The sequence below is a fragment of the Pelodiscus sinensis genome, chromosome 19, assembly GCF_052426305.1.
Source record: "Pelodiscus sinensis isolate ZL-2025 chromosome 19, ASM5242630v1, whole genome shotgun sequence".
Classification (NCBI taxonomy): domain Eukaryota; kingdom Metazoa; phylum Chordata; order Testudines; family Trionychidae; genus Pelodiscus; species Pelodiscus sinensis.
Window position 1 is genome coordinate 3,462,491 of NC_143070.1, and position 27,821 is coordinate 3,490,311.

Consider the following 27,821-nt stretch of genomic DNA (forward strand, 5'->3'; position numbering starts at 1 on the left):
GTTTTTTGAAAGCCCAATCAGCTCTCTTGTGTTGCTTCCCAATAGAAGATGTAATGGCAAAAGAGATGAAATTCCATCACACACTGGATTTTGCACTTCCACCATCTCTTCCACCCTCATTACACCCTCAAGTAAGTCATCTCCCTGCAAGAATGGGAATTACTCTGGCAATGCCAGGGCTACGAAGTAAATATGAACAGATCCCTGGAAAACTCCCTTGAGAGGCACCGAATTAAAACTGAAATGTCTAGCCCCGTCACATCAGAGATGTTCTCATTGGGTACGAAGTGTGTATAAAAATTGCCTTATTTGTTCTATATGTAACTTATATTTCTTTCTCCAGTGGAGATCTCTTGATTGTGCTCTAAACAATTAATTGGATCTGAATTCTCTCACAAACCGGTTCTCGTTAAATGTGGATACATACATAGTTTGAAGGGGTATGTTCATATAAGTAATCTTGCTGGGGGTAGAATTGTTGGTATCAATGAAAAGGTCCATATTTTCTCTGACATATTTGCAGATCAAACTCTGAATAACGGTGCAAACCTTGCGGATAGTTGAATTATTTAGTGTAAATCCTGCGCTGTACCTGTCCCAGGCCTGCTTTTCAGGGGTGCTGAGTTCAAATCATTATATATCAATTCACAGCTGAGCATGTTGGAATGAAGCCCCAACTATTATGATTTATTGCACAATCCCAAACTGTTCCCCAGTGCCAGGAGCCACAAATATCCTCTGCCCAGCCAACAAACCAGCAGCTTCCCCTCGCCAGCCACTTGCTCACCAACAGCCACGTCACAGGCACCGCTCAGTGAAAACCTGCCATTCTGCCTAATTGCACAAACCCGAACAGCCCCGCCCTGAGAGCCAGCCCCTACCCCGCCCCTTCTCTGAGGCCCCGCCCCCTCTCGCTCCAGCTCCTCTTTCTTGCTCAATCTCACCCCCCTCACTCACTTCCCCTGGGCTGGGGTCGGAAAAGAGGGGTTCAGGGTGTGGAAGGGGTAAGGGCTCAGCTGGGGGTGCAAGGTCTGGGCAGGGTTGGGGAAGAAGGGTTTGGGGTGCAGGGTGGGGCTCTGTGCTGGTGCAGGGGTTTGGAGGGTGGGAGAGGCTGCCGGCCACGGGAGGGATTCTGGCCATGGGAGGGGGTCAGGTCTGGGGTAGTGGGGCAGAAGGGGAGCAGAGGGCAGGAGGGGGCTCAGGGCTGGGATGGGGGAGGGGGAGGGGAAAGGGTGTGACAAGCAGGCTCTGGAGGGGAGTTGGGATGTGGGAGAAGTTTCCAACCTGGGGCAAGGGGTTGGGATGCTCGAGGGCACTCTGATGTGGGCTAGGGAGTTGGGGTACAGGGCCTGGGAGAGTTGAATTGCAGAAAGGGGCTCAGACCTGGGGAAGGCAGTTCGGGATATGGGCTCTGTCGGAATAGCTCTGCTGATCAGGACACTGAAGAAGTCAGATAGATGCTCAGTGGCCCATCGGTGCCTCATGCAAAGCTCTCAGCACAAATGAACCAAATGGGTTCATGCTGCAGCTGGGGAGAGCGAGGCAGTGACTCCTGCCTGTCTCCCAGCCGCCTGCTTTCCCTCTTCCCTGTCACCCTGCTGCCCTGTGGTGTTAACCGCACACATTTCTCTCTCCCTTCCACACTGTAGGGACACACACCTTTACCCAGTTCCTAGGGCTCACGGTGCAACCCTGTTAATTTACACACCCTTATCCAATTCCTAGGGCTCAGGGCGCATCTGCCCGCAGGTTGGCAGGATCTTTAGCCCCTGAAAGAGCCTCACACAGTAATATTCTTAGCCTCTATTTATTGACAATTCCCAAGCAAGTAGAATACACGTGCTAAGCGCACAGCGTCATGCTCACCAATCCTGATACAGGCAGGCCGACTTCCCCTGTTGGCCAGGCGCTATCAGTCTCTGGATCTTAGCTGCTGAATGTCACGGTCACGCAGAGGGGTCCTGAAACTCTGGTCTTAGGCTATGTCTTGGAGGTGAGTTCTTCTTCCGGGTCTTCCCTCCTTCTCCTTCGTCTTCCTTTCTGTTCTTGTTTCCCTGTTGCTCTTCTAGCTGATCTTCTTGCACCCCAGTTTATATAGTGAAACCTGAGTCCTGCTTAGCTAGACCTTAACCAATCAGTTTAGTATAATTTCATAACATTCGGTAAGGGTATGTCTACGCTGGCCCCCTAGTTCGAACTAGGGAGGCTAATGTAGGCATTCGAAATTGCAAATCAAGCCCGGGATTTAAATATCCCGCGCTTGATTTGCATGTTCCCGGCCGGTTGCCATTTCTGAAATTTACAAGGGGGGTTTGCAATGATAGGTCACAAAATGTCAACTGGCCAGCCAGAACATTGGACATCCTAACACTGTTTTGTCATGTCCTTTCAATTATAGATTCACCCTTCTGCAAGAGTAGGGATGGGCCAGACTTTAACTTCAGATTTGCAGTGATTAAGGTTGGATGACGTATAATTCCCATAAACTCTTGCCAAGCAACCTGATTGTTCCTTGTCACATTAACTCTATCCACAAAATGATAATTCCCAGCACAATGTGTGAAGAACGAGGGGGTCATTCAATTAAATGAACAGAGAGCAAGTTTGCAACAAAGAAAAGGAAGTTTTTCTTCATGCAATGTACAGTCAACCTGTGGAACTCCTTGCCAGAGGAGGTGGTAAAGACCAGGACTTTAACAGGGTTCCAAAAAGAACCAGATAAATTCATGGCAGTTAGGTCCATGAAAAACTATTAGCCAGGATGGGTAGGAATGGTTTTGTCAGAAACTGGGAATGGGTGACAGGAAAGGGATCATTTCATGATTCTTAGTTCAGTTCACTCCCTCTGGGACACCTGGCACTGGCCACTGTTGGCAGATAGGACACAGGGCTGACTCCATCTGGCCGTTCTTATGTTTTGATGTAAAGCTGAATGGCTCATTTTAAAATTTGGAAGCGCACGTAAGAGACCGCACTCCTGAAGCTAAGGACCAGAACCTTTGACAGTCGGCATGAAAAACGCCCTCAGAGCACACACAAATTGCAAAGCCCTGCCCACGGTATCTGCATCAAACAAAAAGAACAACGCCACTCACGAATAGGGTTATGAGTTACAAGTGATCACCGCCAGCTTGTGACAGATGTGAGTCAGCCTGATTGATTTGACCTTCATCCATCTTCAGAAGAAGGCCTGTTCTCTGTGGAGCCTGTGCCCCAAAGGAAATCGCCTGAACCTCCTTGCCCAAAAATTGGGCATAAAGTTTCTATTAAAAAGGAGATAACAGGGCAATAATAGAGAAGATTTTTACTGTCAAAAAGAGTTTCTTTAGAAAGGCCCTAATGATCTTTTCCTCGCCTGAAATCTCTTCAGATTATAGGACCGATGTCTCCCAGCCGGATTTTATTAGCGTCCAACTTACAGGTGATAACGGAATGAGCGGTAGGTACCTCTATTACCATGGCAAGTGACCAGGTCTAGTACTGTCTATTACAGTGGTCCATATACAAGCAGAGATAGCAGGGTCCCTCCAAATAAGTCCCTTTGCTCTGGACTCTGAATATTTGGTCAGAACCTGCCTGTTATTTTCTAAGAAATGGATTAAAAACTCCTCACAGTGAAAAACCACTTCACTGCATCTACCGAAGATCCACTAGGGCCCTTTCTCACTCCGAATCAGTTTGCCGATCAGGACTTTGCAGAAGTTAGATGCAGGCTAAGAAATCCATCTGTGCCTCATGCAAAGTCCCTGTCACAAGATACGAAATTGTCTCTAGGCTGCAGTTGATGAGAGAGTCAGGAATTCCTACCGATTTTCCCTCTTCTTCTGTCACAGGCGACCCTTACAGACCCTGACGCACTGCGAGGACATGGCTAAGAAGACTGTATTTAGAAATTATTGTACCAATCACTGAGAGAAAACATCAAGCAGAAAAACCGATGGTTACTGCCATAGTTATTGAGTGTTAGGGGGGTGAGGTACGACTCTAGGACGTTTCCTCCCGACAGGCTGGACTCTTACTGGCAGCCCAGAGAACTTTGTGTATTTTCCCAGACTCATCTGCTGCCCTCTGGCCAATCGGTGGCTGCCGTTTCTCAGCAAGGCGGGCCGCAGGCGAGGACTCGGATGCTGTGGCTCAATTGGCGGCAAAGGAGACTATGGGGGTTGTCGTCGCAGAACCCCCCGCCCTCTAGGCCAACCCGGCTGGGCGCTTCACGCTCAGTTTCAATTTCCCACAGGTGTGGAAGCAGCTGGCGCCCCTGGGGTCCTAACGCTGTTCTTCCCTCCACTGTCTGGCCAGCACCCGCGGGGTCCTAAGACTCCTAGTGCCACCCTTCCCTCCACTACTAAATTGGCACCCCTCTAGTGTGGCATCCGGGGGCAACTGCCCCCTTCTTCCCCCTCTCCCTCCTCACGCCACTGAACAAATGTTCTGTTGAGTGGCCATAGGGTTGCCAGATGGTTTCAGAAAAAATACCAAAACAAAAAAACCCACCACACCAGGAAAAAGTTTGTTGACCAAAATAAATAAAGGTCCCCAAGAGATGTTAAGCAAAAAAAAAAAAAAAAAAAAAAAGACTGTGGCCCCTTTAAAAAAATGTGTGGTGAGGTTTTTTGGCCCTATCAGGCTACTGGTAGCCGCCCGACTAGGGTTGCCAGGTGGCCTCTGGATTGATCTTGACAGGGTGGGATTTTTTCCTCCTGTATTTCTGAATTTTTTTACCAGACAGGAGGCGAAAATCCAGGCGTGTCCGGTTCAATACCAGATACCTGGCAGCCCTAAGTGGCCATGATTCACCTCGGCCTCTCATGGTGCTTCCTTCAACTGCTCAGACCCAAAGGTGACTCTGGCAGCCTCCCAAAAGTAACACGAAACAGTGTAAATCTAGGGAACGCCTGTTTGGTGTTCAAAGTTCAGAATCAGCTCCCTTTTTGAGACCAGGAGAAGGAAACTAAAATCCTCTCCTCTCTGCAGAAGCACCCATGGCTGCCGCCAATCCAGCCCAGCTGTTCCTAAATGAGCTGACTTGTACCCTGTGCCTGGATTATTTTCAAGATCCCGTGTCTTTAGACTGTGGGCACAACTTTTGCCAGGGTTGTATCTCTGTGTGGTGGGAGGGGCCGAAAGCAGATGTCTGCTGTCCGGAGTGCAGAAATACCTTTCCCTGGAAGCACTTCACCCAAAACAGGCAGCTGAGGAATATTGTGAAAGCTTCCGGAACGCTGAGATTGGAGCCAACAAACACACCAGCAGTTCAGCGAGGGTGTGAGAAGCACCAGGAGGTTCTTAAAATCTTCTGTCAAGACGATCAAACCCCCATTTGCATGGTTTGTCGCTTGTCCCGAGATCACAAAGACCACACCGTAGTGCCCATAGACGAGGCTGCCCAAGATTACAAGGTAAGAAACGAGTAATCGTTGACTCTTAGGGTACGTCTACACGGCAAGGCTATTTTGGGACACCAGAGAGATCCAAAAATAGCTACCCTGTGTCTACACAAGCTGCCCATTATTTTGAAATACAGGCAGTCCCCGGGTTACGTACAAGATAGGGACTGTAGGTTTGTTCTTAAGTTGAATTTGTATGTAAGTTGGAACTGGTACATATTGTAGGGGAAACTCTAGCCAAACATTTCTCCAGAGCTCAGTTTTATTCTCCCACACCTCACTTCCCTCAGTCCTTTATTCTCAAGCTGAGGTGTCTGCTGAGAAAAGCCGCTCCGCGTCTCCCTGGTCTGCTGGGGGGAAGCAGCTAGTGCGGGGTTGCCTCACCCCGTTTGTAAGTAGGGATCCGATGTAAGTCGGATCCATGTAACCCCGGGGACTGCCTGTACTTTTAAAAATGATGGGTGCACTATTTCACCACCCCGGGAAACATTGTTGCACGAGGAATAAGGGAATAGTGCGTTATTTTGAAATTTGGTGCCACGTAGACATGCCAAATTCCAAATTTCAAAATAATTGTGTACCTTATTTTAAGTTTAGGGTGCTGTATAGACACACCCTTAGGGAGAGGCAGCTCTATTGTGAAGGTTACAAATGGGCTTCTGTGATAAGCAGCATTTGCCCCATGTGGTGGGAAACAAAGAATTCCACTTTCAAAATTGGTAAGTGCTATACTTTTCACAAGGAGTGAAATAATTAAGACACTTAAATGAGAGGCATTCTGAAACCAAAACATCATATATATAGTAGTCCAGCGTCTGAGAGTCTGTAACGCCGAAATGCTGGCTGTTCCCTCTGGGTGGTGCTGTTGCCTGAAATGTTGGTTGTTCTCTCTGAGTGGCGCTGTTGCCTGAAATGTTGGTTGTTCTCTCTGAGTGGCGCTGTTGCCTGAAATGTTGGCTGTTCTCTCTGGGCGGCCTGTGCTGCATGGGGAGTGCGGGGCCCAAACAGCCGTTTGCATGGCTTGCTCCCCCACGGCGGCCTGGCTAAGTGGCGCAGAAGTCAGCCGAGTGCCACGGTGGGAGGCGAAGGAGGGTGGGGCGGGGAGGTGCGGCGTGCCAGCAGCTCCAGCCCACGTCCTGGCCGTGAACGTCACCGCTCCGCCCCCCTTCGCCTCCCGCCGTGGTGCTCGGCTGACTTCTGCGCCGCTCAGCCAGGCCGCCACGTGGGAGCAAGAGGAGCAAGTGCACAGGGTGTGCGGAGCCTAAACGGCCATTTGGGTTCTGCGGTCTCCCGAGTGAGAGGCGGGAGAGGGAGAAGTGAAAGAGAGAGACAGAGAGAGAGAGGCAGGAGGTGGAGGAGAGCTGAGAGAGAGAAGCGGGGAGGCAGTAGGAGGAGGGGAAAGAGCGAGACGGAGTGAAACCGGAGGCTCAGAAGAGAAGTCTGACATGGAGGAGAGACCTGAAAATCCCATCTTATGACGGGCTAATTGGCCAGTTTAACATGTTTGTGTATTTTTCCCTCCGCCCCCTAATCCCTTTCAAGGGATCTGCAAATTCAGAAAAAATAAACCCTACTTTATAGAAGTCATCCAGTTGAGGGTCCAGTGCCCAGGGTCAAAGACAAGTTCATTAACAGGACAGGTCGAACCTCTCTCCTCTGGAACTCTGGAAAAGCCATTACACCTTTTACTTTTCAGGAAGAACGGCATTGTGCAAGAGGGTTTTTCTTGCGCAAGAAGGGGCAGTGTAGACGCTCCGTCTTGCACAAGAGCCTCTTGTGAAAAAAATGGCGGCTCGTTAGTTATGCAAATGAGGCTCGGCGATAGTCAACGCTTAGCCTCTTTTGCATATTACTCGAGGAGCAAGAAGACACGAGTGTAGACATAGCCTGAGAGAGCTGCTGTCCCATAGGGTGAGAGGCAGGGAGTCCCAGGAACAGCTGCCACACTGCACAGGGCCGGAGGCAGGGAGCAGAGCCAACGGAGCGGACTGGAGGCAGCAGAGACAGGCAGGTGGGCAGGAAGAGGTCCAGCAAACTCTCTTGCTCAGGACCATTCTGAGTGCCAGATCAGGGATGTCCACGCTATATGAATATTGTAGGTTAAACCAGGCGTGACCAACCCACAGCTCATGAGCCGCATGAAGCTCTTCAAAGAAAAAATTGCGGCTCCAACATATGCAGCTCTTTTTCGGTTCCCTGCTCTGACCTTTTTTGCTTGTCTGGGCAGGACACTGCTTGGTGCAGTGAGATCTGATGCTGCAGCCAACGAAGCCTGTTTAGGCCACTCGCAGCTCTTAAAGGGGCAGCGTGTTTTTTTTTTTTCTTTTCTCAACTTTTTTCCCTTGTCTCTTCGTCTGTAGGCTAAACCCTAGACTGTTAGAGAAAGGCAGCTCTGTAAGTGAGGCTTATAGCTCAGATTGTGTCAGGCAAAGTCTCCAGAATGCTGTACTGAAAGGTCATGAATTCTTTTTGGCTCAATGACAGGTCCGCAGGCCTGAGCAGGGAAGCTCCAGGAGCAGCCTGGGACTTTTCACTTGCCATATGAGACGCATCAAGCCCACAAGGCAGAAATGAAAGCAACCACAGGCTGTGACTTATGGGAGCTAGGGGAGGTGGTTTTCGACTTCAGAGTGAAAGTTTTGGCCCAGATCCTAGGACCTGCCTAAGAGAAGCGTGACACAGGACTAGTTCAGGGGAGGGAAAAGAGAGCTATCTGCTACCTTTGTCCTTTCGGGGCTAGCTTAGAACGTAAGAACGGCCACACTGGGTCAGACCAAAGGTCCATCTAGCCCAGCATCCAGTCTGCCAACAGTGGCCAATGCCAGATGCCCCAGAAGGAGGGATCACAACACCATTCCTATCCGTCCTAGCTAATAGCCATTTCTGGATCTAACCTCCATGAATCTGTCTAGCTCTTTTATGAACCCTGTTAAAGTCCTGGACTTCACTACATCCTCTGGCAAGGAGTTCCACAGGTTGACTATGCACTGAGTGAAGACAAATTTCCTGTTGTTTGTTTTAAACCTATTGCTTATTAATTTCATTTGGTGACGCTTGTTTTTTATAGTGTGGGAATAAGTAAATAATAGCTTAATAATAAAATATAACATCATAAAAATAAAAAAAATAGCTTGACCATCCACATAATTGAGGGCTTGGCTACACAGGGAAACTGTTCAACGTCACTGTTCCAAAATTTCTCTCCCCCAACACCATGTCTACACTACGCGGAAGTTCTACGCTGCCACAGTCGATCTTTTGGGGTTCAGATTAGTGGGTCTAGTGAAGTCCCACTTCAGAGAAAAACCAGCTTTGTGGCTCAAAGCGGAGAAAGAAGCCAGGATCCACTGGAAAAAAATCGGGTTCAAACACACCAGTAAAGCAAAAACAATATTTTCTCTTGTCCTAGGTTCACATTCAGCACCACCTGGAGACTTTAAAGCAGAAGCGAAAAGAGGTTCTGAGACTCAGGTCGAATGGGGAAAAGAAAAGCCAGGAACTGCTGGTAGGTGTTATTGTTCCTCATCAGCTGTGGTGCACAGGGACACTGAGGCTGGCCTTCGACCCTCTCTGGAGCTGTGTATCAATGGGCTTTGTAGGACAGAGTAGGTTGCAGGGCTGTTACTCCCAGGTCAAGTTTCTGTACCAGATATGGATGGCTACAGCGCTTCCTTTAAGATCGTGCGCTGCCAGGAATGGCTGTTGTAAGGTATGCTGTACACAGCACCACCAATTAGCCCGGCTGATTAACAAGCACCAGGGAGGAAGTTTGAGCTCAGGAGAGGAACTCAGTGCTGGAGCAGGGAAGCTGTCTCAGCATTCGCTTCAGCACGGCTACATAAGCCAGAGGTCTGGGTATTTACTCACTAGTAGTGCTGCCTGTAAGCCAGGCGCTTGTGCAGCTCCAAGAGTGATTCCGATGCTGCCCAGCTGGTTAGCCGAGTGCCCATAGCAAGGTTTGTCTTTCTACTGGTGGTGCACATCTGCACATGCCTCTGTGCACATAAAATTATTCCGCGCATGGATGGAAAAGAGTGGAGGGAATGTTGCTCACAGGGCTCATTCACGCTGCCATGCACGTGGGCAAAGCCTCGCTGCTCCACACTTGAGTTAGGTAGAGGAAGGCTACATTATGTACATCTACTCTACCTTCAGTCACCTCCTGTGATTGCAGGATAGGCAATTCGCTTCGTCAGTTGCATTGGGCTGCCGTGGTCCTGGAAGACACTGGCCTTTGCTTCATCCTCCTGTCCTGTAACCATGTTTGAGGGGCTCTTGTCCCTCGCTTCTACCCTTCCATTTCTGAATCCCACTTTTGGCCATCCATTCCAAAGTGCCTGCTGATCTAGCGCTCGGTTCCAGTTCCTTCCTGATTTACAAAGCCTTAACAACCTCATTTTCCAGTGTCTAATGGCAGCTTAGCCTTTGATACAGTGTCATTTAGGTACCTAATTCCCATTGATTTCAGTGGGAGTGAGGCAAGCAAAGGGCCCTGGTACCCCACCCTAAATATTCTAATCATGTCAGAACAATATCTTCTTATTTCAAGCATTTTGGGCTGCTCAGGAAGTTTTCCGCTGAGCCAGAAGGAGGTTCTCATGGTGCATCAGATACCGAATGCTGAGTGGTCATAGTGAGTTTCATACATACAGGGAATTTCATGAAACGTCCCATGACTTACGCCCCTTTTCTCCTTTGTATCTGTGCACTGCAGAGAAAGACACACCTGGAGAGGCAGACAATTGTGTTTCAATTTCGGCAACTGTGCCAATTTCTGAAGGAACAAGAGAGATTCCAGCTGGCCCAGCTAGACGAGACGGAGCAGGACATTGTCAAGAAGTGGGATCAATATAGCGCCAAACTACACGAGGAAATTGCCTCTCTCAGTACGTTGATCTACGAGGTACAGCAGAAGTGTCAGCAGCCAGCCAGTGAATTGCTGCAGGTGCGACTGTGAGGAAAACATTCTCGATTCCTATATGGGGTGGGAAGGGCGTACATTGTGGGTACCAGATTCTAGAGTCAGAGATCTCAACATAATGTCATGTGTATATTGTTGATGCTTAAATTATTATATCCTGTAAGGACAGATCACAAAAACATAGATCTGAAACATGGGGAAAGCCTGTTAAAAAATTCCATCTGAGGCTAGTAAAAGATCTGTAATTAAACTTCTAGTTGTTTTTATTTTTATTGTTTATCCAGCCCTGTACTGTCACATTCATTGTCATTTACAAGGTGAACCTCTCTACACCAAATGAAATTAATGGGTAGCAGGTTTAAAACTAATAAAAGAAAGTTCTTCTTCACACAGCGTGTAGTCAACCTGTGGAACTCCTTGCCAGAGGAGGCTGTGAAGGCTAGGACTATAATAGAGTTTAAAGAGAAGCTAGATAATTTCATGGAGGTTAGGTCCATAAAAGGCTATTAGCCAGGGGATAAAATGGTGTCCTTGGCCTCTGTTTGTCAGAGGCTGGAGAGGGATGGCAGGAGACAAATCGCTTGATCATTGTCTTCGGTCCACCCTCTCTGGGGCACCTGGTGCTGGCCACTGTCGGCAGACAGGATACTGGGCTAGAAGGACCTTTGGTCTGACCCAGGACGGCCGTTCCTATGTTCTTATGTTCTTAGCCCAGAACTCTCTAGTCCAGAAACATCCATCGTCAAGAATGATTTAAGGGAGCTGGATGTCCATTTTTTATGGGTGTGGCCAAGTTTTTTGCCATCCAATAAAGTTTGTTTACAGCCACCTCTCAGGGTTCTGCACTGTAATTTAGCTCTAATTTACCCCCTAAATGTCCTAATAAGCAGTAGAGGTGTTGGTAATACTGCTAGACAATATTAACCTCCCATAACTCGGAAAATTCTCTGGTTCAGAACCAGTCAAGTCCCATGGGTGCTGGATGAGAGAGGTTCAACTGGTAGTATGAAAATATCATTGCATCTAGGCCATTGCTACTTCTATACTTAGAATATCATATACACTTATAGAAATAATGCAATTTACTAAACAAAAAAGGGGCTGAATTCATAACAAAGTATTATTCAAAATGCAAACGACTCTACTTATTAAGTTCCTCAATGCCCTAAAATGTGCATTTGCAAAATCTAACTCTCGTATTGATACATTATGTGATCTTCTGCCTTGTTCCACACTGCTCAGTTCCAGTAGCTAAATTCTAGTGGTCACCGATCTAAGGTTTACGTGTTACACTCAGACGCAGAAAAAGAAAAGTAATCTTCACATTTTGAGTGTTGGAGAAAATTCTCCCACAACACTAAACTCCAAAAGTGATCTTCAGGGCTGTGTGAAGGGGACAGAGGGAATAGTAAGTCTGAAAATAACTTGAAACTTGCCATTTATCTCTCAAAGCAAAGTAAATCCTCTTGGGTGAAGTATTTAAGTCTCGGCTTGACAAAGCCCTGGCTGGGTTGATTTAGTTGGGATTGGTCCTGCCTTGGGTAGGGGGCTGGACTTGATGACCACTTGAGGTCTCTTCCAGCTCTCTAATTCTATGATTAAGGATTCTAGTGTTTGATATGTCGACTAAGGGACCTTTTCTCTCTCTGTTTCCTCCCATAGGACATCAAAAGCACCTTGAGCAGGTAGGTAATGCCTATGAACTGCCTTGCATACTTCATGTTTCCAGAAAAGTGCTTGCACAGCAGGATGAAAAGAATGGAACACAATTTCAATTCGACATTCCAAAAAACAACCTTAACTCTGACCCAGAAGATGGAGTTACTGAAAACTACATCACTTACTTCACTTTTTGAGTTATACAAGAGTAAAATTAAAGGACTTAACATGTTTTGAGCTGCAGATGGGCTGAGAAATAAGCGTTGCCCACACACCTTCTGGGTGTGGTGCATTTTCCCATTTAGTGGCACTGAGGCTACATCTACACTGAATGTTTCTTGCACAAGAACCTTTTTGTGGAAAAGATCTTCCGCAAAAAGTTCTTGCTCAAAAGCGCTCCCATACTACAAAAGCGGATCGCTGGACTGCCATGGACACGCTTGGGCAAGAAAGCTCTGATGGCCATTAACAGAATGGCCATCAGAGCACCAGTGCTTTTTCTGATAGGCTGTTTTTGCACAAGAAACTCGTTTCCGTCCACATGCACCTTTTAGCACAAGAGCTCTTGCACCAAGAGGCTTATTCCTTGTAAAAAGAGGAATAACTCTTGTGAAAAAACCCCTCTCTTCTTACGATGTATTGTACATTTTCTTACACAAAAATGCACGTGTAGCGTGGACACTCCGTGAGTTTTTGCTCAAAAACTCAGCAGTGTAGATGCAGCCTCAGACCGCTTACAGAGAAAGTAACGAGTCTGCTCTACAGCCTTTGCTGAGAGCCATCTGGTTTTTAAGAACAGCCATATTTGGTCAGACCAAAGGTCCATTCAGCGTAGTGTCCTGTCTTCTGACAGTGGCCAATGCCAAGTGTCCCCAGAGGAAATTAATACAACTGGGAATCATCAAGTGATCTCTCTCCTGTTACTTATTCCCAGCTTCTGGCAAACAGAGGCTACAGACACCATTCCTACCCATCCTGGGGTATGTCTTTCGAGAGAGGGATGCAAATGTAGACATTCGAAATTGTAAATGAAGCCAGGATTTAAATATCTCACACTTCATTTGCATATTCCCGGCTGGACGCAAGAGTTTAAACGTTATTTCGGAAGAAGGGTTTTCTCCTGGAATAACTGCATCCAAACAGCATTTTGTATTTTGAAATAAAGTATTTCGAAAGAGTGCCCGTCTGCAAATATGCAAATGAAGTGCGGGATAGTTAAATCCCAGCGTCATTTACGATTTTGAATGTCTACATTTGCATTCCTCCTTTGAAAGAGGGTGCAAGTGCAGACATACCCATACCCATCAAAATATCAAGCTCTTTTTTAAAACCCTGTTAAAGTTATGGCCTTCATAAAATTAAGGAGGAAATATCTGTCTACTCCAGGTGGGACTTGAATCAACAAACCCCAGTTTAGGAGACCAATGCTTGATCCATTAGGCCACATTATAAGCTCAGCTTTAATGGTCTCAAGTTCAGTTCTGCCTGTTGAGCATTTCTTAGGCACTCAGCAGGTGAGTGGAAGGACTTAAACCTGGATTCATCAGCTTCGATCATCATTGGGGACTGAAGATTCAGTTGGCATTCATTAATAATGGGTCATTTTCTCTAGATGCGAAAGAAAGACATTTCAGGATCCACTGTCACTTTCTCCCGACCTGAAATGGGGCGGCTGGAATTTCTCTGAAAAATCCACGATTGTACAGGACCTCCAGAAGAATTGCAAAGGTGAGGGAGTCCTGTCACACGCCGATCAGTGGTGCTGAAAACGTCTCCCTGGTCTGGCCTAAACCTGGCGAGTTCTTTGTGCTCTGCTTCACAGCCACGTAGGGCCTTGGCTTTGAGATCACAGGTTCAGAACTCAGGTTTGGGGAAGCCCCCAGTTTGATTTGCAGCTGGGCTAGCCAGCTGGCCGCCAACATCAGCAGAAGCAATGAAAGGTTCCTCCAACTTGCTTCCCTGTGCTCCTGCCAGTTCCTTGCTATTGAACAGCTACCGTGCCCTCCAGTGACCCCCCCACAGAGTCGTGTGACTGAATCATGGGAGTAGCGACGCACGCTTGCATTGCTCGTCCTCACTGACCCCTACGTAATGCACCTCTCGCGGATGTCATTAGGGAATTGCACTAATGCAGGGGTGGTCAGCCAGTTAGAGACCAAGAGCCAAAATAGCTGTGGATAGTAGTGCAAAGAGCCACATATTATATATTTGTATTTATCTATAAGGCATGTATTACATATTAATTGTTATATATCTATAACCCTAAGGCACCCCCAGCCTCCCTGCTCTAATCCAATGCATCCACCCCTCCCCCAGAGCCATGCACTCTAAGCCCCCCCCCCCGTCCCCAACCCACTGCCCCGCCGCCCCTTCCCCTGAGCCAGGCACCCTCAGCTCCTCCACTCTAAACCAATTCCTCTCTCCTCCCCCAGAGCCAGGCAGCCCTGGATGCTTTTATTAACAGCCTGAACTCATAAGAGCCACATTTCTATGAGCAAAGAGCCACATGCAACTCAAGAGCCGCAAGTTGGCCCCCCCTTCACTAGTGTCACTGATGGAAGAATTGTGCCCTTTGTTATTGTCACCAAGGTGTGGGAAAGTCACTGGGTCTGGCCTCTTCCCCTCCCCTCCAACCAGCCGACAGGTAGAAGAGAAGGTTCATTGGTTCACAGGGACAGGTGTCAGCACAGGAGCCAGAAGCAGCCTGCTCCATCCAGCTTGGGGGGAGGGAGGGCCCAGAGCCAGGATCTTGCCCCGCAAACCAGCAAGACTGACCTAATACCAGTTCCTGGTCCCAGCCCCCCCGCCGGGCTCCTCCTCCAGCCTTTGTCCGGCTTCCTGAGCAAAAGGTGTCACCTATTCACACTCCCCCCGTCCTTCCCCCGGCTTAGGTTACAAAGGACATCAGCTATTGGGCTTGTTTAGTTTGGAAAGGAGAAGACTGAGGGGGGACATGAGAGCCGTTTTCAGGTATCTAAAAGGGTGTCATAAGGAGGAGGGAGAAAACTTGTTCATCTTGGCCTCTGAGGACAGGACAAGAAGCAATGGGCTTAAACTGCAGCAAGGGAGGTTTAGGTTGGACATTAGGAAAAAGTTCCTAACTGTCAGGGTGGTCAAACACTGGAATAAATTGCCCAGGGAGGTTGTGGAATCCCCATCTCTGGAGATATTGAAGAGCAGGTTAGATAAATGTCTATCAGGGATGGTCTAGACAGTATTTGATCCTGCCGTGAGGGCAGGGGACTGGATTTGATGACTTCTCGAGGTCTACTATTCTATGATTCTATTGTGTGCTTTCAGGAAACTAAGGCGTACACAACCACACAGGGTTACTTTAGAACAGTGGACATCACATGCTACATAACGCAGCAAATAAAATCCCCACTTCATCACATTTACGCCAGCACTCTAAAGATCAGTGCAGAATGTTTCATTAGGAATTGGCAGCAGTTGTTCCATATTTATTACTGCAAGTTTCTATAACGAACTCCGTTTTGCTAACCCACTCACCTTGTCTTAAATCCCTTTCAAACTGATCTGAAGATCGGTAGAGGGAGATAGAATTCAGGAACCCATTATCTAGAATCTGTCAAATTGTGTGGAAAAATTGTATCACCTTAAAATAGAAGAACCCAATTCTCAGAGGGAGGAGGGACAAAAATGCCTTTCTGGCGATCGCAAATTTCACTCTGCCTGAATAATAAAGCTGTTTGTACTAAGTGTAGAGAAATGCACATTTCATTACAACGATCTTAAAAATGTGAAAGAATGCTTTACCTTTTGGGTAAGAATTACAGTTATTGTAATGTGTGTATTACTCAATGGCTTAGAATATCTTCAGAGGGGTAGCCTTAAACTTAAAAAACCAACAGGATCAACTTAAAAAACAACAAATAGTCTAGTAGCTCTTTATAGACTAACAAAACATGTTAGAGATATTTCGTGGGCACAGCCCACTGCTTCAGATGACCAGAGTATTGGATCTCCAGAACCAAACAGGCATGTTTGACTTGTTCATAGTCCCCTGGCTGCAACACCTCCAGCTGGCCAAGCACCCCTGCAGCCTTCTGATCCAGTAAGGGGGTGAGCTGCTGGAGCCAGTTGGTTGGGGGGACTTGGTGCAGCTCACAGGCTCGCTCGAAGGAGTTAAGGAATCCATCCAGATCCCCCACATCCTTACACTGGGACAGTACAAACCTCTCAAAGTGGTTCTTTAAAACTAATAAAAGAAAGTTCTTCTTCACACAGTGTGTAATCAACCTGTGGAACTCCTTGCCAGAGGAGGCTGTGAAGGCTAGGACTATAACAGAGTTTAAAGAGAAGCTAGATAATTTCATGGAGGTTAGGTCCATAAAAGGCTATTAGCCAGGGGATAAAATGGTGTCCTTGGCCTCTGTCTGTCGGAGGCTGGAGAGAGATGGCAGGAGACAAATTGCTTGATCATTGTCTTCAGTCGACGCTCTCTGGGGCACCTAATGCTGGCCACTGTAGGCAGACAGGATATTGGGCTAGAAGGACCTTTGGTCTGATCCAGTACAGCCGTTCTTATGTTCTTATGTAAAGTGACCTGCAGTCCTGGTCCCCTTGGGCTCTTCCCCACACACTGCAGCCGGGGCTCTTGGCGTCTCCGCTCTGCCATGGCCTGCTCATGCTGCCGCTGTTCCCTACAGTCCTCCAATTCCTTTAGCCGCAGCTCGATCTCCAGCCATTGCAGCTCCGCCGAGGGAGAGCCTGCTCAGCATGAACCGCTGCTGGTCAAGTGGGCATCACACCTGTCTGGACATGGTTCTGGACTTCCAACACTCTGGTCATCTGAAGAACTGGGCTGTGTCCATGAAACCTCATGGTACCATCTACATGTTTTGTTAGTCTTTAAAGTGCTACCAGACAATTCATTGTTTTTTAAATTTATTAGAATATCTGGGTAGCAGGCAGGTAGGAGACCTGTTAATTTCCACCCTTATAAGTACTCAGCTTTTATAGTGAAGGGCTAGGAAAATACATTGTTATCACTCAACACATTCTATTATTTGTTCGAAATAACGTGTTTGATTGTATTGATATATACCCCAGGTATACAATAAAACCAATTATGTTAATGATAGGACTTCCACCTCAATTGTGACAGCATGACATCTCACCTTTCACCTTTTTTTTTTTTCTTCCTTTAGAATCTTTCTCATCTGAGTGGAAATTGCACAAAGGTAAATCTTCAGCAACTGAAAATTATGGGCACATTTTTCCCAATATGAAGAGAAAACAAGGTAATTTAGGAGTCTTGATTGCCTGGTAGAGAAGGATCTAAAATTCACATGAGACAAACAACTGTGACAAATACACAGAGTAACAAAAATGAAAGAGAAGGGATTGCCTCGAACATCCATGGTTATTTTAACATGACAGAGTAATCGCAAACAGACATTAGGAATTAACAACCCTAAGGCTACATCTATACGGCTTCCTTCTTGCGCAAAGGCCTATGCAAATGAAGTGTGGATTAGCATATTGTTCCACTTCATTTGCATAATTAATTAGAGGCCGTTTTTGAGCAAGAGGCTTGTGTGCAAAAAGGAGCTGTGTAGATGGCACAAATGCTGCAAAAGCGCAAAAGCCGTTTGTGCAAAAGTGGCTGCTCATGAAATATGCAAATGAAGTGTGGCAATATGCTAATCCATGCTTCATTTGCATAGGCTTTTGCTCAAGAAGGAAGCAGTATAGACGTAGCCATAGTAACAGCTGTATTGAGACTTCCACTTAGTGTGTGAATAAAGTCCTTGTATTATACAGAGAGAGAGAGAGAGATTAAACAGTCTTCAAACAGTACAATAACTCTTTTCAGAGGGGAATGAATTTTCTGTCTCATTTGTTTAGTCAAAGATTTAATTACATTGCAAACAAAATATTCAAAAATGCTTTTGGAAATTGGTCCATATTTTGCTCCCACGTCTTTGGGTTCCTCCAGTTTTCAACTCCACACGTTGATCCTGGCCCTGAGCGCTCATGCGTGGGCCCCTTTGGACTGTAAAACGATGGAACCCAGTGAGCTGTTTCCCTCAACCTGAATAGCCTGGCCGAGTTTTGCAAAGACAAGTCACTTGTGATGGAAAAGAGAAACACCCTGCGTTTTCTGTGTCTGCTCCCTGCCCCCCACACTTTGGTTCTGTCTCTGCAGCCAACGTGACCCTGGACCCAGCCACGGCCCACTCCGAACTCATCGTGTCTGCGGATGGGAAAAGCGTGAGGCGGGGAGAGACACGGCAGGATCTGCCCGACACCCCGGAGAGATTTGACACTGAGCTCTGTGTGCTGGGCTGTGAGGGGTTCAGCGCCGGGAGGCATTGCTGGGAGGTGGAGGCCGTGGGGCTTTGTGCTGTGGGAGTGGCCAGAGAGTCTGTGAGCAGGAAGGGACGGGTCCGTGTTAAACATAAACAGGAAATCTGGGCTGTGGAGTGGAGCGGGGACCAGTGGTTCCCGGCTTTCACCTCCTCCGTGGTCTCCCTGTTCCTGATCAAGACACCCAGAAGGCTCCGGGTTTATCTGGACTTTGAAAGCGGGAAGGTGACGTTTATCGATGCTGCTAAAGGGGAGCTGATCGCCACTTCCGCGTTTTCTGTCGCCGGCGAGAGGATCTACCCGTTCTTCCGGCTTGGATTCCAAAGCCTCTCTGGGTTCTTCCATCCCACTTCCCAGCTCACACTGTGCCCCTGACACGCCCGGCGTCGCCGTCTTTGTTGGACAGAAAGAAGGGAAAACCCAGGTGAAAAATTAAAGGATGAAGCTTTATTTGAAAGTTCACACCTGGGCCCATTTCTGTGGCTCTCAGAACTACAATCCATGAGCTTCAATTGCATGTTTTAAATGGTCAGTGGACATCACAGGGGCGGGGAACCTTTTTGTGGTCGGGGGACACTGACCCACAGTCGGGGGCCGCACGCAAGTGAGAAGCCGAAAGGACAAAACAAACCTTCAGTGACATGGCCCCCGACTGAAGAGAGAGACACTCCCCACATTCCCTGCACAACCAGAGCTTAGGGGGGTCCAGGCTAGTGGATTTTGTGTGCTCCATCCCTGCATTGGGGCAGCCGCAGGGCTGGAGTGCCAGTGCCGGCTCTCCAATGCTGGGGAGATCTCTGAACATTGGGGGTTGGATCCAAGCAAGCCAGGGGCCGCATCCGGCCCCCAGTCCTTAGGTTCCCCACTCCTGCCTTAAATAGAGTTGCGTCCTGTTTTCGCCCAGACAGTCCTATAATACAGTCCGGTAAAAAATACAGATGGAAGGCTGGAGGGAACATTTTTCTCCTGCCATGTCTGGGAAGAGAAGAGAAGAGAAGAGAAGAGAAGAGAAGAGAAGAGAAGAGAAGAGAAGAGAAGAGAAGAGAAGAGAAGAGAAGAGAAGAGAAGAGAAGAGAAGAGAAGAGAAGGGAGAAGGGAAGGGAAGGGAAGGGGAAGGGAAGGGAAGAGAAGAGAAGAGAAGAGAGAGAAGAGAAGAGAAGAGAAGGGAAGAGAAGGGAAGGGAAGGGAAGGGAAGAGGGAAGGGAAGGGAAGGGAAGGGAAGAGAAGGGAAGGGAAGAGAAGAGAAGAGAAGGGAAGAGAAGGGAAGGGAAGGGAAGAGGGAAGGGAAGGGAAGGGAAGAGAAGAGAAGGGAAGGGAAGGGAAGGGGGAAGAGGGGAAGAGAAGAGAAGAGAAGAGAAGAGAAGGGAAGGGAAGGGAAGAGGGGAAGGGAGGGAGGGAGGGAAGAGGGGAAGGGAAGGGAGAAGAGAAGAGAAGAGAAGGGAAGAGAAGAGAAGAGAAGGGAAGGGAAGGGAAGGGAAGAGAAGAGGGGAAGGGAAGAGAAGAGGGGAAGGGAAGGGAAGGGAAGGGAAGAGGGGAAGGGAAGGGAAGGGAAGAGAAGAGGGGAAGGGAAGGGAAGGGAAGGGAAGGGGAAGGGAAGGGAAGGGAAGGGAAGAGGGAAGGGAAGGGAAGGGAAGGGAAGGGGAAGGGAGGGGAAGGGAAGGGAAGAGGGAAGGGAAGGGAAGAAGGGAGAAGGGAAGGGAAGAAGGGGGGAGGGGGAGGGAAGGGAAGGGAAGAGAAGGGAAGGGAAGGGAAGGGAAGGGAGGGGGGAGGAAGGGGGGGAAAGGGAAGGGAAGGGAAGGGGGAAGAGGGGAAGAGAAGAGAAGAGAGAGAAGAGAAGAGAGAGAAGAGAAGAGAAGAGAAGAGAAGAGAAGAGAAGAGAAGAGAAGGGAAGGGAAGGGAAGAGAAGAGAAGAGAGAAGGGAAGGGAGAGGGGAAGGGGGAAGGGAGAAGAGGAGGAAGGGAAGGGAAGGAAGGGGAAGGGAAAAGAGGGGAGGAGGGGGGAAGAGAAGAGAAGAGAAGAGGGAAGAGAAGGGAGAAGAGGGAAGAGAAGAGAAGAGAAGAGAAGAAGGAAGGAAAGGAGGAAGGGAGGGAGCAAGGGAGCAAGACAAAGGGAGAAAGAAAAGACAAGAAAATCTCCCCTCTCCTCTCCCATTCTTCCCTCCTTTTCTGTTCCCCTTCCTCTCCCTCTCCCAGAGGCGGCTGGTGCCTGGGAGGGCGGGGGGGAGGGTCACCCAGAGGGGCGTATGGGGCACTGCATCTAGCAGTTCCAGTTGTGGTGTGGCCATTGGGGGTGGGGGGTGCAGTATTTGGCCATGGGGTGGGATGCATATTTCTCTTCCTATAAAGGGAAAATGGCCACCCGGGGTCTGATCAACAGCCCATGTAACGCGTCGTTCTGTCTGCTGACAGCGGCCAATACCAGGTTCTCCCCCTGCGCTGAACTTAGGGGGCCCTGGGACAACCCCCCTGTGCTCCAGACCCCGCTCCCGCCCCATCACTTCTCACCTCCACTCCACCCCGGCCCTGCCCCCTCTCCAGCCCTTTCCCCCAAGTCCCACCCCTGCTTTGATTCTTCCTGCCCCCTTGCTGTAAGCCCCTTCCCCCATGTGACACGGCCCAGGGCATTATCGGGGGGCCTGGCCTTGGCAGAAGGGCTCGCCCCTCTCCCCCACACTCATCACGGCAGTGGGAAATGGAGCCACCCAGCACCAGCCTGCAGAGGGCAGCCGAGCCTGGCTCCGGCTCCGGCTCCGGCTCCGGCTCCGGCTCCGGCTCCGGCTCCGGCTCCGGCTCCGGCTCCGGCTCCGGCTCCGGCTCCGCCTGGGGCTGGGTGGCTCCACTTCCCGCCACTCCCATGGCTGCTGCTGAGTTCAGGGACGGGCCCGGCTCCTGCTGCTATCCCCAGCCTCCCCGGTGATCCCCCACACTGCCTGGGACCGCACAGGGCCCCCCAAAACATGGGGCAGATGAAGCGTCCGGTGGCCTTGACACCACCTAGCACTCACCTCAGTCCCCTTACGTCACCGTGAGGTTCACCTCCCCCGTGGCCGGCGGCACGTCGCTGAACTGCACGGTCACGCGGTAGCTCCCCGCGTCGCTCGCCTGCACCCCTCGGATCCTCAGCGTGGCGTTGGGAAAGGAGAGCTCCACCCGGGGCTGGTAGGAGCCCGTCACCTCCACGCTGCACTTGCAGGGGCGCGCCCACCACGGGGAGGCCGTCCCGCTGCAGTCCACCAGCTCGTACACCAAGATGGGGCGGTTCCCCGGGGCGAAGACCCACCGGATGCTCACGAGCGTCCAGCTGGGCGTGGGGGTGTGAACGTAAAAAGGCAGGAGGGCCGTGTGGCCGGCTGCCACTCGCACGGGGCTCTTTGGTGTGATGAGGCAGGGTGACGCAGGGGGTCCTGGGAGCGACAGAACCCACAAGAGACCTTCAGCTGGGGGGCGGGCGGGAATGGACGTGAGAGCCCGGAGAATGCGAACTATGAGGTGGTCTCGTCCCTTCCTCCCCTCGCTCCAGACACACGCCCTTTGCTGCCACCCCCCAACGTGCCTCAATCCGTCCCTTGTACCCTACCGAACGGGGACATCCCGCTCTGCAGAAACCTTGTCGTTTTTCAAGGGGTTGCTTTGCTCATTTTGACTCTGTCCCTTTGTTGTATCATGCAAGCAAGGGACTAAGAAACTTGGATAGGGGTCCGTCTAGACTATAGGCTTTTGTCGACAGGGGTTCCTATGTCGAATTTAGCAATTTCAAAATAGTTTTCTAGTGTAGCCATGGCCAACGTGTCCTTAGAGATAGGGGATTTCCAGCAATTCATACAGCTAGCTTGGGACATCCCGGTTCAATACCTTGTCCTACCAAAGACTCCTGGTGTGAGTTGACTAAAGCCTAGATAGAAAATGACCGGAGCAACAAGAAGACCCAGAAAGCCTGACTTAAGTGCCCAGGTTTCTTCTGCAATGCTGGAAGAAAGACAGGTGCCACAAAAGCGGGCACTCAAGTTGGGCGGGGAACTATCCCTGCTCGCCTAAGGGAGATGCTGATGAAAAGTTGGCTGGGTGCCTACATCTGTGCAACACAGAGGGTCCGATCTCTTTGTGCAATCCACAGCCAGGAGCCCACTCCTGCAAACAAGCATCTAAGGGGTTGCTTGAGGGAATGAGTGAGACACCTGCCTCGCCCCACATCAAATGGCAGGAAGAGGACTTGAATAGGCAACAGTTTTTAAAAAAAACAGAAGGCAGTATTTCGTCACACAATGCACAACCTGTGGAACTCCTTGCCAGAGGACATCATCAGTGGGAAATAGGTCAATGGAGGGATGATAGGAATTACTAGAGAACTTTCTGGGTGTCTGGCTGGTGAGTCTTGCCCACATACTCAGGGTTTAGCTGATCGCCATATTTGGGGTCAGGAAGGAATTTTCCTCCAGGATAGATTGGCAGAGGCCCTGGAGGTTTTTCGCCTTCCTCTGTAGCATGGGGCACAGATCACAGCTAGAGGATTCTCTGCATCTTGGGGTCTTCAAAGTATTTGAAGGCTTCAATATCTGAGATCTAGGTGAGAGGATTATTCTAGGAGGGGTGGGTGAGATTTTGTGGCCTGCACTGTGCAGGGGGTCAGACTAGATGATCATAATGGTCCCTTCTGACCTTAAAGTCTATGAGTCTATGAGACATGGTGAGGACCAAGGCTTTAACAGGATTCAAACAAGCACTAGATAAATTCATGGAGGATAGATCCATCGATGGCTATTAGCCAGGATGGGTAGGAATGATGTCCCTGTTTGTCAGAAACTGGGAATGGGTGACAGGAGAGGGATTCCCTGTTCTGTTCACTCCCTCTGGGGCACCTGGCGCTGGCCACTGTTGGCAGACAAGACACTGGGCGAGATGGACCTTTGGTCTGACCCAGTGTGGCCATTCTTATGTTCTTCTGACTGTATAACTTTTAGCCCAGGTTCAATTTCCCTTCCCCGACTTGATAAAAAGAAGGACTCTCAACAGGGTTTACTTGCTTTTCAGGAAAGCGCCCTGCCCACTGGCCTACAGAGCGACTCTCACTCTCTCCGGCCCGGTTAGTATTGAATGAAAGTGGAACCACTTCTGGGGAAGAGCGAGAAAGACTCACAGCCAAATAGATCAGAGACGGGTTGGGCAGGACCTTTCTCTCTCTCCCCTCCTACATGTGGGGTCCCCACGGACATGCCCCCTCAGCCATCTCCTCCCACCTCTTCCCCTCTCCCTAACCCCCCACCCTGCCTCTTCCCGCAGCCAGAGGCCTGTCGAGTTACCTGAATTACCTGTTATGTTCTTCTGGGGGTAGCTGCATGGCTGGTTTCCCAGGTACGACTGGAACTCCTCCAGGCTGGAGCTGTCTTCAGCCTGCTCCTTCTGGGTGTTTCCCTGGAAAACTTCACAACAGCATCCACAGTGGCGACATGTGGCGGGGAAGGAGGGGGACCCGGACCCGCCTCTCCCACCCATTGCTCCGCCCCCTGCCTTTGCTCCGCCTCGGCCCCGCCCACCTTTAAAATGGCCATCGGAGCTTTCTTGCACAAGAGGGCAGTGTGGACGTTTGGCCGGGGTTTCTTGCACAAGAGAGCATCCACACTGTCATGGGCGCTCTTGCACAAAAGCACAGCTCGCACATGGCCGTGGGGACTTTTTTTGCACAAGACTTCTTGCACAAGAACCCTTGCGCAAGATGTTCTTGTGCAAGAAGCCGCCAGTGTAGACATAGCCCAGCATTAGAGGAAACTTTGCTCAACTGCTTAATTTCCTCCTTCCTTTGCTCTTGGAACCAGAGGCAGGAATTGCTAAACAGAACCAGGAAGTGTAGTCTGGCATATAAACTGCCGCCAACCTTAAATATTCTGCCTGGTAGCACTTTATAGACTAACAGAACATGTAGATGGTATCATGAGTTGGTGCTAACCGCTTTCGGAGTGGTATCCTTCCTGTCTTAGCAATCTATCTATTGACTTTGATTTTTATCTGCTTAGCTTTAAGCATCCAGATACTGCAAGAAAAAGGGAAGGGGGATGGAGACAGAGCATCCATCATTCTCTTTCCTGCCCCCTTTCTCCTCTCCTATTTATTCCGTTTTCATATCCCCTACTCATAACTCTGGTCATCTGTAGAAGTGGGCTGTGCCCACGAAAGCTCATGATCCCATCGACCTGTGTTGTTAGTCTATAAAGTGCTACCAGACCATTGGTTGTTTTGTTCTGTAACAGAGCAACTCCGCTACCCCCTGCGGCTCTTACATGCCTCTGCCTACCATGAGCATGAAAGCGGACGGCTGAATTTCTCACGCTGCCACGTCGCTCAAGGAGCCGGGGCTTTAAGGAAAACACCAACTTCCCTCGAACGGGATAAAATCGTAGGCGTTCTCAACACTGGCTAGTCGGGCGCCCACCTTTCTAGCTCTGGCTAGCCCCTGAGGCTCAGACATTGCCCCGCCTCTTCCTCTAAGGCCCCGCCCCCATTGCCTGCGCCTCTCTCCCCTCCCCCATCATGTGCTGGGTTTCAAGCCCAGAGGATGGGTGGGTGCCGGTGCGGGGAAATAACGTGGCGCCTCCGCCCTGCCGTAATTGGACCAGGGCTGGTGACAGACTTTGCCAGGCTCTGGTGGGAGGAGGTTTGGCTCTGAGGCTCCCAGAAAGGGCGAGGCCTTGGGAGGGGGGGGCAGGGTTGGGCTAGCCTCTCCCAGCCAGCCCTCAGTGCTACCCAGACCTTGGCATGTGGGGCTTGGCTCACCTGGGCCCTTAAATCACCAGGAAAGGGGGCAACTGCCCTTCTCTGCCCCCCCTTTGGTGGCCCTGAACCAGACGTTTGTTCTGTGTCTCCTTTAGGATTGTGAGGTCCTGAAAACTGGCAGCTAGACAGAGAAGCCCTGAACTGTCTGGGTAAAGCCCAGCCATCTGGCACTCCCCCTTGGCTGGCACCGGCGGACCGAAAAGGAGATGAGAAGTCCATGGTCGTTTGGGGCTCATCTAGACTATGCTAACGTGTCGAAAGGGGATATGCAAATTCCATGTTAATTTGCACATGCAAATTCCACACTAATTTGCATATGCAAATTCCACACTAATTTGCATATGCAAATTCCGTGCTGATTTGCATATCTTCTCCTGCTCTCACTTCCGAAAGCAAGAGCTTTCAAAAGTGAAAGTCATCAAGAAGTGTTTTTTTCCCAGCAACCTCCCCCCCCTTTTTCGAAAAGCTGTGAAAACCTCATTTTTTTTTTAGGAAAAGCACGGCTTTCAAATTTGCGTATCCTCTTTTGAATCTTCCACGTCGTGGAATCCATGTGGCCGTACCTATGGATGACTGAATTCCCGGAAGGGACTCACCCCAAACTCCCAACACGATCACGGCTCCAGCCAAGATGACGTTCCAAGCCCATCCGAGCGCCAGCGCGGCCCGGTGCCAACGGGGACACGACGGGGGCTCTGTAATAATGAATGACTAATTAACGACCAGCAGCAACTGTTGTACGACGGCATGAGAAAAACGTGTCCTGCGTGGATGCTAGTGATGAGAAAGCCCCACTCAGTCCTCTGCGTCCCCTAACTTCTCACCCCGTGGATGAAAAATTTGTACCTATGGCCACAAAAAAATGACCCACCGATCGCCACATGTATGGATGCTGATACCTGCAGATGAAAAGTTGATCTCTGTCAATTTGCAGGGCTCTGCCTCCCTGGTCTGGCACCTTGGAGTCCCAGATTAGGGATTTTTTGGGACCGGGGAAGTCGTTTCAACCCCCCCCCCCCCTGATTCCTGCCTCCCCTTGCAGCCCAGCTGAACTGCATGGCTCCAGTCCCCCTCAAAGCCCAACTGAGCTGTGCCCTGGGCCCACACCCAGCTGCAGCTCACAGGGGCTCTCTGCTCCTGGACCATCCAAGGTCATACTGGACCATGAGTGGTGGCAGGCCAGAGAATCGCAGATTATGGAGGTGCCACCTGTCCATGTCTAGTTGAATTGTAAATGGTTCCACTTAGGTGGGACCCATCTCTCAGTGGTTTTCCAAACGAGAGTCACCACCCAGGACTGGGTAGCGGAAAGTCGGGCACTGGACCGTCGGGCTGTCGGGTGAGCAGGTGACCAGTTATGTCAGGCTACCTCCCTGTCCTGGCACTGCAGCCCCCGCTGTGTCCCAGATGCAGCCGGAAGCTGGTCCAGCTCCTAGGCAGGGCTGGACGGGGCTCCCCGCATGGCCTCCACCCTGAGCATCGGCTCCAGAGGCCAGTGCCTGTGGGAAAAAGCAGCGCACAAAGATACTTGTGCACCTCTGCCTGTGAGCCACAGCTGTTGCTGGCTCATTCCGGGGTGCAGGGTAATGCCAGGACAGGCAAGGAGCCGCCTTAGCACCCCCGCTACGCTGCTAACTGGGAGCTGGCAGAGGAAAGCCCCGGCCCAAACCCTGAGCACCAATCCCCTGCCCCAGCCCTGAGCCTCTGCAAACCCAGAGTCCCCTCCTATTCTCCAAACTCCTCATCCCAGCCCCACTGCAGAGCTTGCACGCCCAGATAGGGCCTGCACCCCCCTGAAAGCCACCCCTACCCCAGCCCAGAGCTTCCTCTCACACCCAGACCCCCCTCCGCCCTGCCCCCCAGCCTGGAACCCCCTGTTCTACTCGCAAGGAAAAAGTTTGAAACCCCTCTGATGTATCGGACACGTTTAGTCTTTCTTCACAACGCACAAACCTCTGATGGGTTTGTGGCTTCCAACCCCCTGTACCAGAGCAACACGGCTTGCAGTGAACACCCCATATTGCTACACGGGGCAGCTTCCCTCCTAGAGAAATTGCATCGGTTCCCCTGAAGGTTCAGGCAAACCTTGCTGGATTGGATGCACGGGGATCATGGTTATAAACTTTGCCTAGGAACCAGGAGCGCAGGGAATTTCCACTCTCTGTTAAACAGAGGACTAGATTCTGCAGTAAGGATGTGATCCTACAAGAGCTGCCCTTAGCCCTGGGCTTATTATGCTTATGCTACCTGGCAGTGTTGTCTTCAAGTCGTCATTGTCAAATCCAAGTCGAGTCTCAAGTCACTACAGCTCAAGTCTCAAGTCGAGTCCCGAGTCCCTAAAGTCACTTTCGAGTCATCTCAAGTCTTAATTTAAAAAATGTCAAGTTACTTTTGTACAAGCCATCAATATTGGCATTTTCGGACAATTTTTTCACCAAGTCGATTTAACAAAATTAGCAAGTCTCAAGTCACAAACAATGAACCCGAGTCGAGTCTCAAGGCGAGTCACCTGGGCGACTTAAGTTGGACTCGAGTTCAAGTCGTGGGACTTGAGTCAACAACTCTGCTACCTGGTTTAGAATCGTCCTTGAAGGGGAACTGAGAATAGCCCCAACCACATCCTGTCCCACTCATCACTCGTTCTGTGGAATTAGAGTTCCTGTTTCTAGTTCTGCAAACTTCTCTTCGTGAGTGAGGTTCGTTTTAATATTCTCGGATCTGTTGGTTGGTTTCTCAAAAGGTGTGAAACAAAGGGGG

General features: G+C 49.9%; 2 protein-coding genes across 6 annotated transcripts in view; one reads left to right on the top strand and one right to left on the bottom strand.

Annotated features, from left to right (window-relative positions):
• LOC112547744 (zinc finger protein RFP-like) lies at positions 1-25,673 on the top strand. 4 transcript variants are annotated; one of them, XM_089770703.1, is made up of 9 exons: positions 1-131; positions 344-440; positions 2,399-5,399; positions 8,797-8,892; positions 10,102-10,332; positions 11,971-11,993; positions 13,580-13,695; positions 17,139-17,171; positions 18,140-18,675. In XM_089770703.1, exons 3-9 carry the CDS (start codon positions 4,983-4,985, stop codon positions 18,673-18,675), a joined length of 1,452 nt encoding a protein of 483 aa, XP_089626829.1. In that variant the 5' UTR covers positions 1-131; positions 344-440; positions 2,399-4,982. The 4 variants fall into 4 exon arrangements, with proteins under 4 accessions (XP_089626829.1, XP_089626830.1, XP_089626828.1 ...); XM_089770704.1 differs by lacking the exon at positions 344-440; XM_089770702.1 differs by lacking the exons at positions 1-131; positions 344-440 and adding an exon at positions 154-280.
• LOC142823119 (uncharacterized) overlaps positions 18,556-27,821 on the bottom strand; it is a 27,475-nt gene continuing 18,209 nt past the window's right edge. For both annotated transcript variants that reach the window (XR_016347299.1, XM_089770712.1), the window contains exons 5-8: positions 25,661-25,759; positions 23,606-23,716; positions 21,305-21,703; positions 18,556-18,693 (exon numbers count right to left, since the gene is read on the bottom strand). Coding sequence is in view for 1 of the 2 variants with exons in the window: in XM_089770712.1 (XP_089626838.1) it covers positions 21,315-21,703; positions 23,606-23,716; positions 25,661-25,759 (599 nt within the window). In the remaining variant the exon portion in view is untranslated. The remainder of the gene's footprint in view (positions 18,694-21,304; positions 21,704-23,605; positions 23,717-25,660; positions 25,760-27,821) is intronic.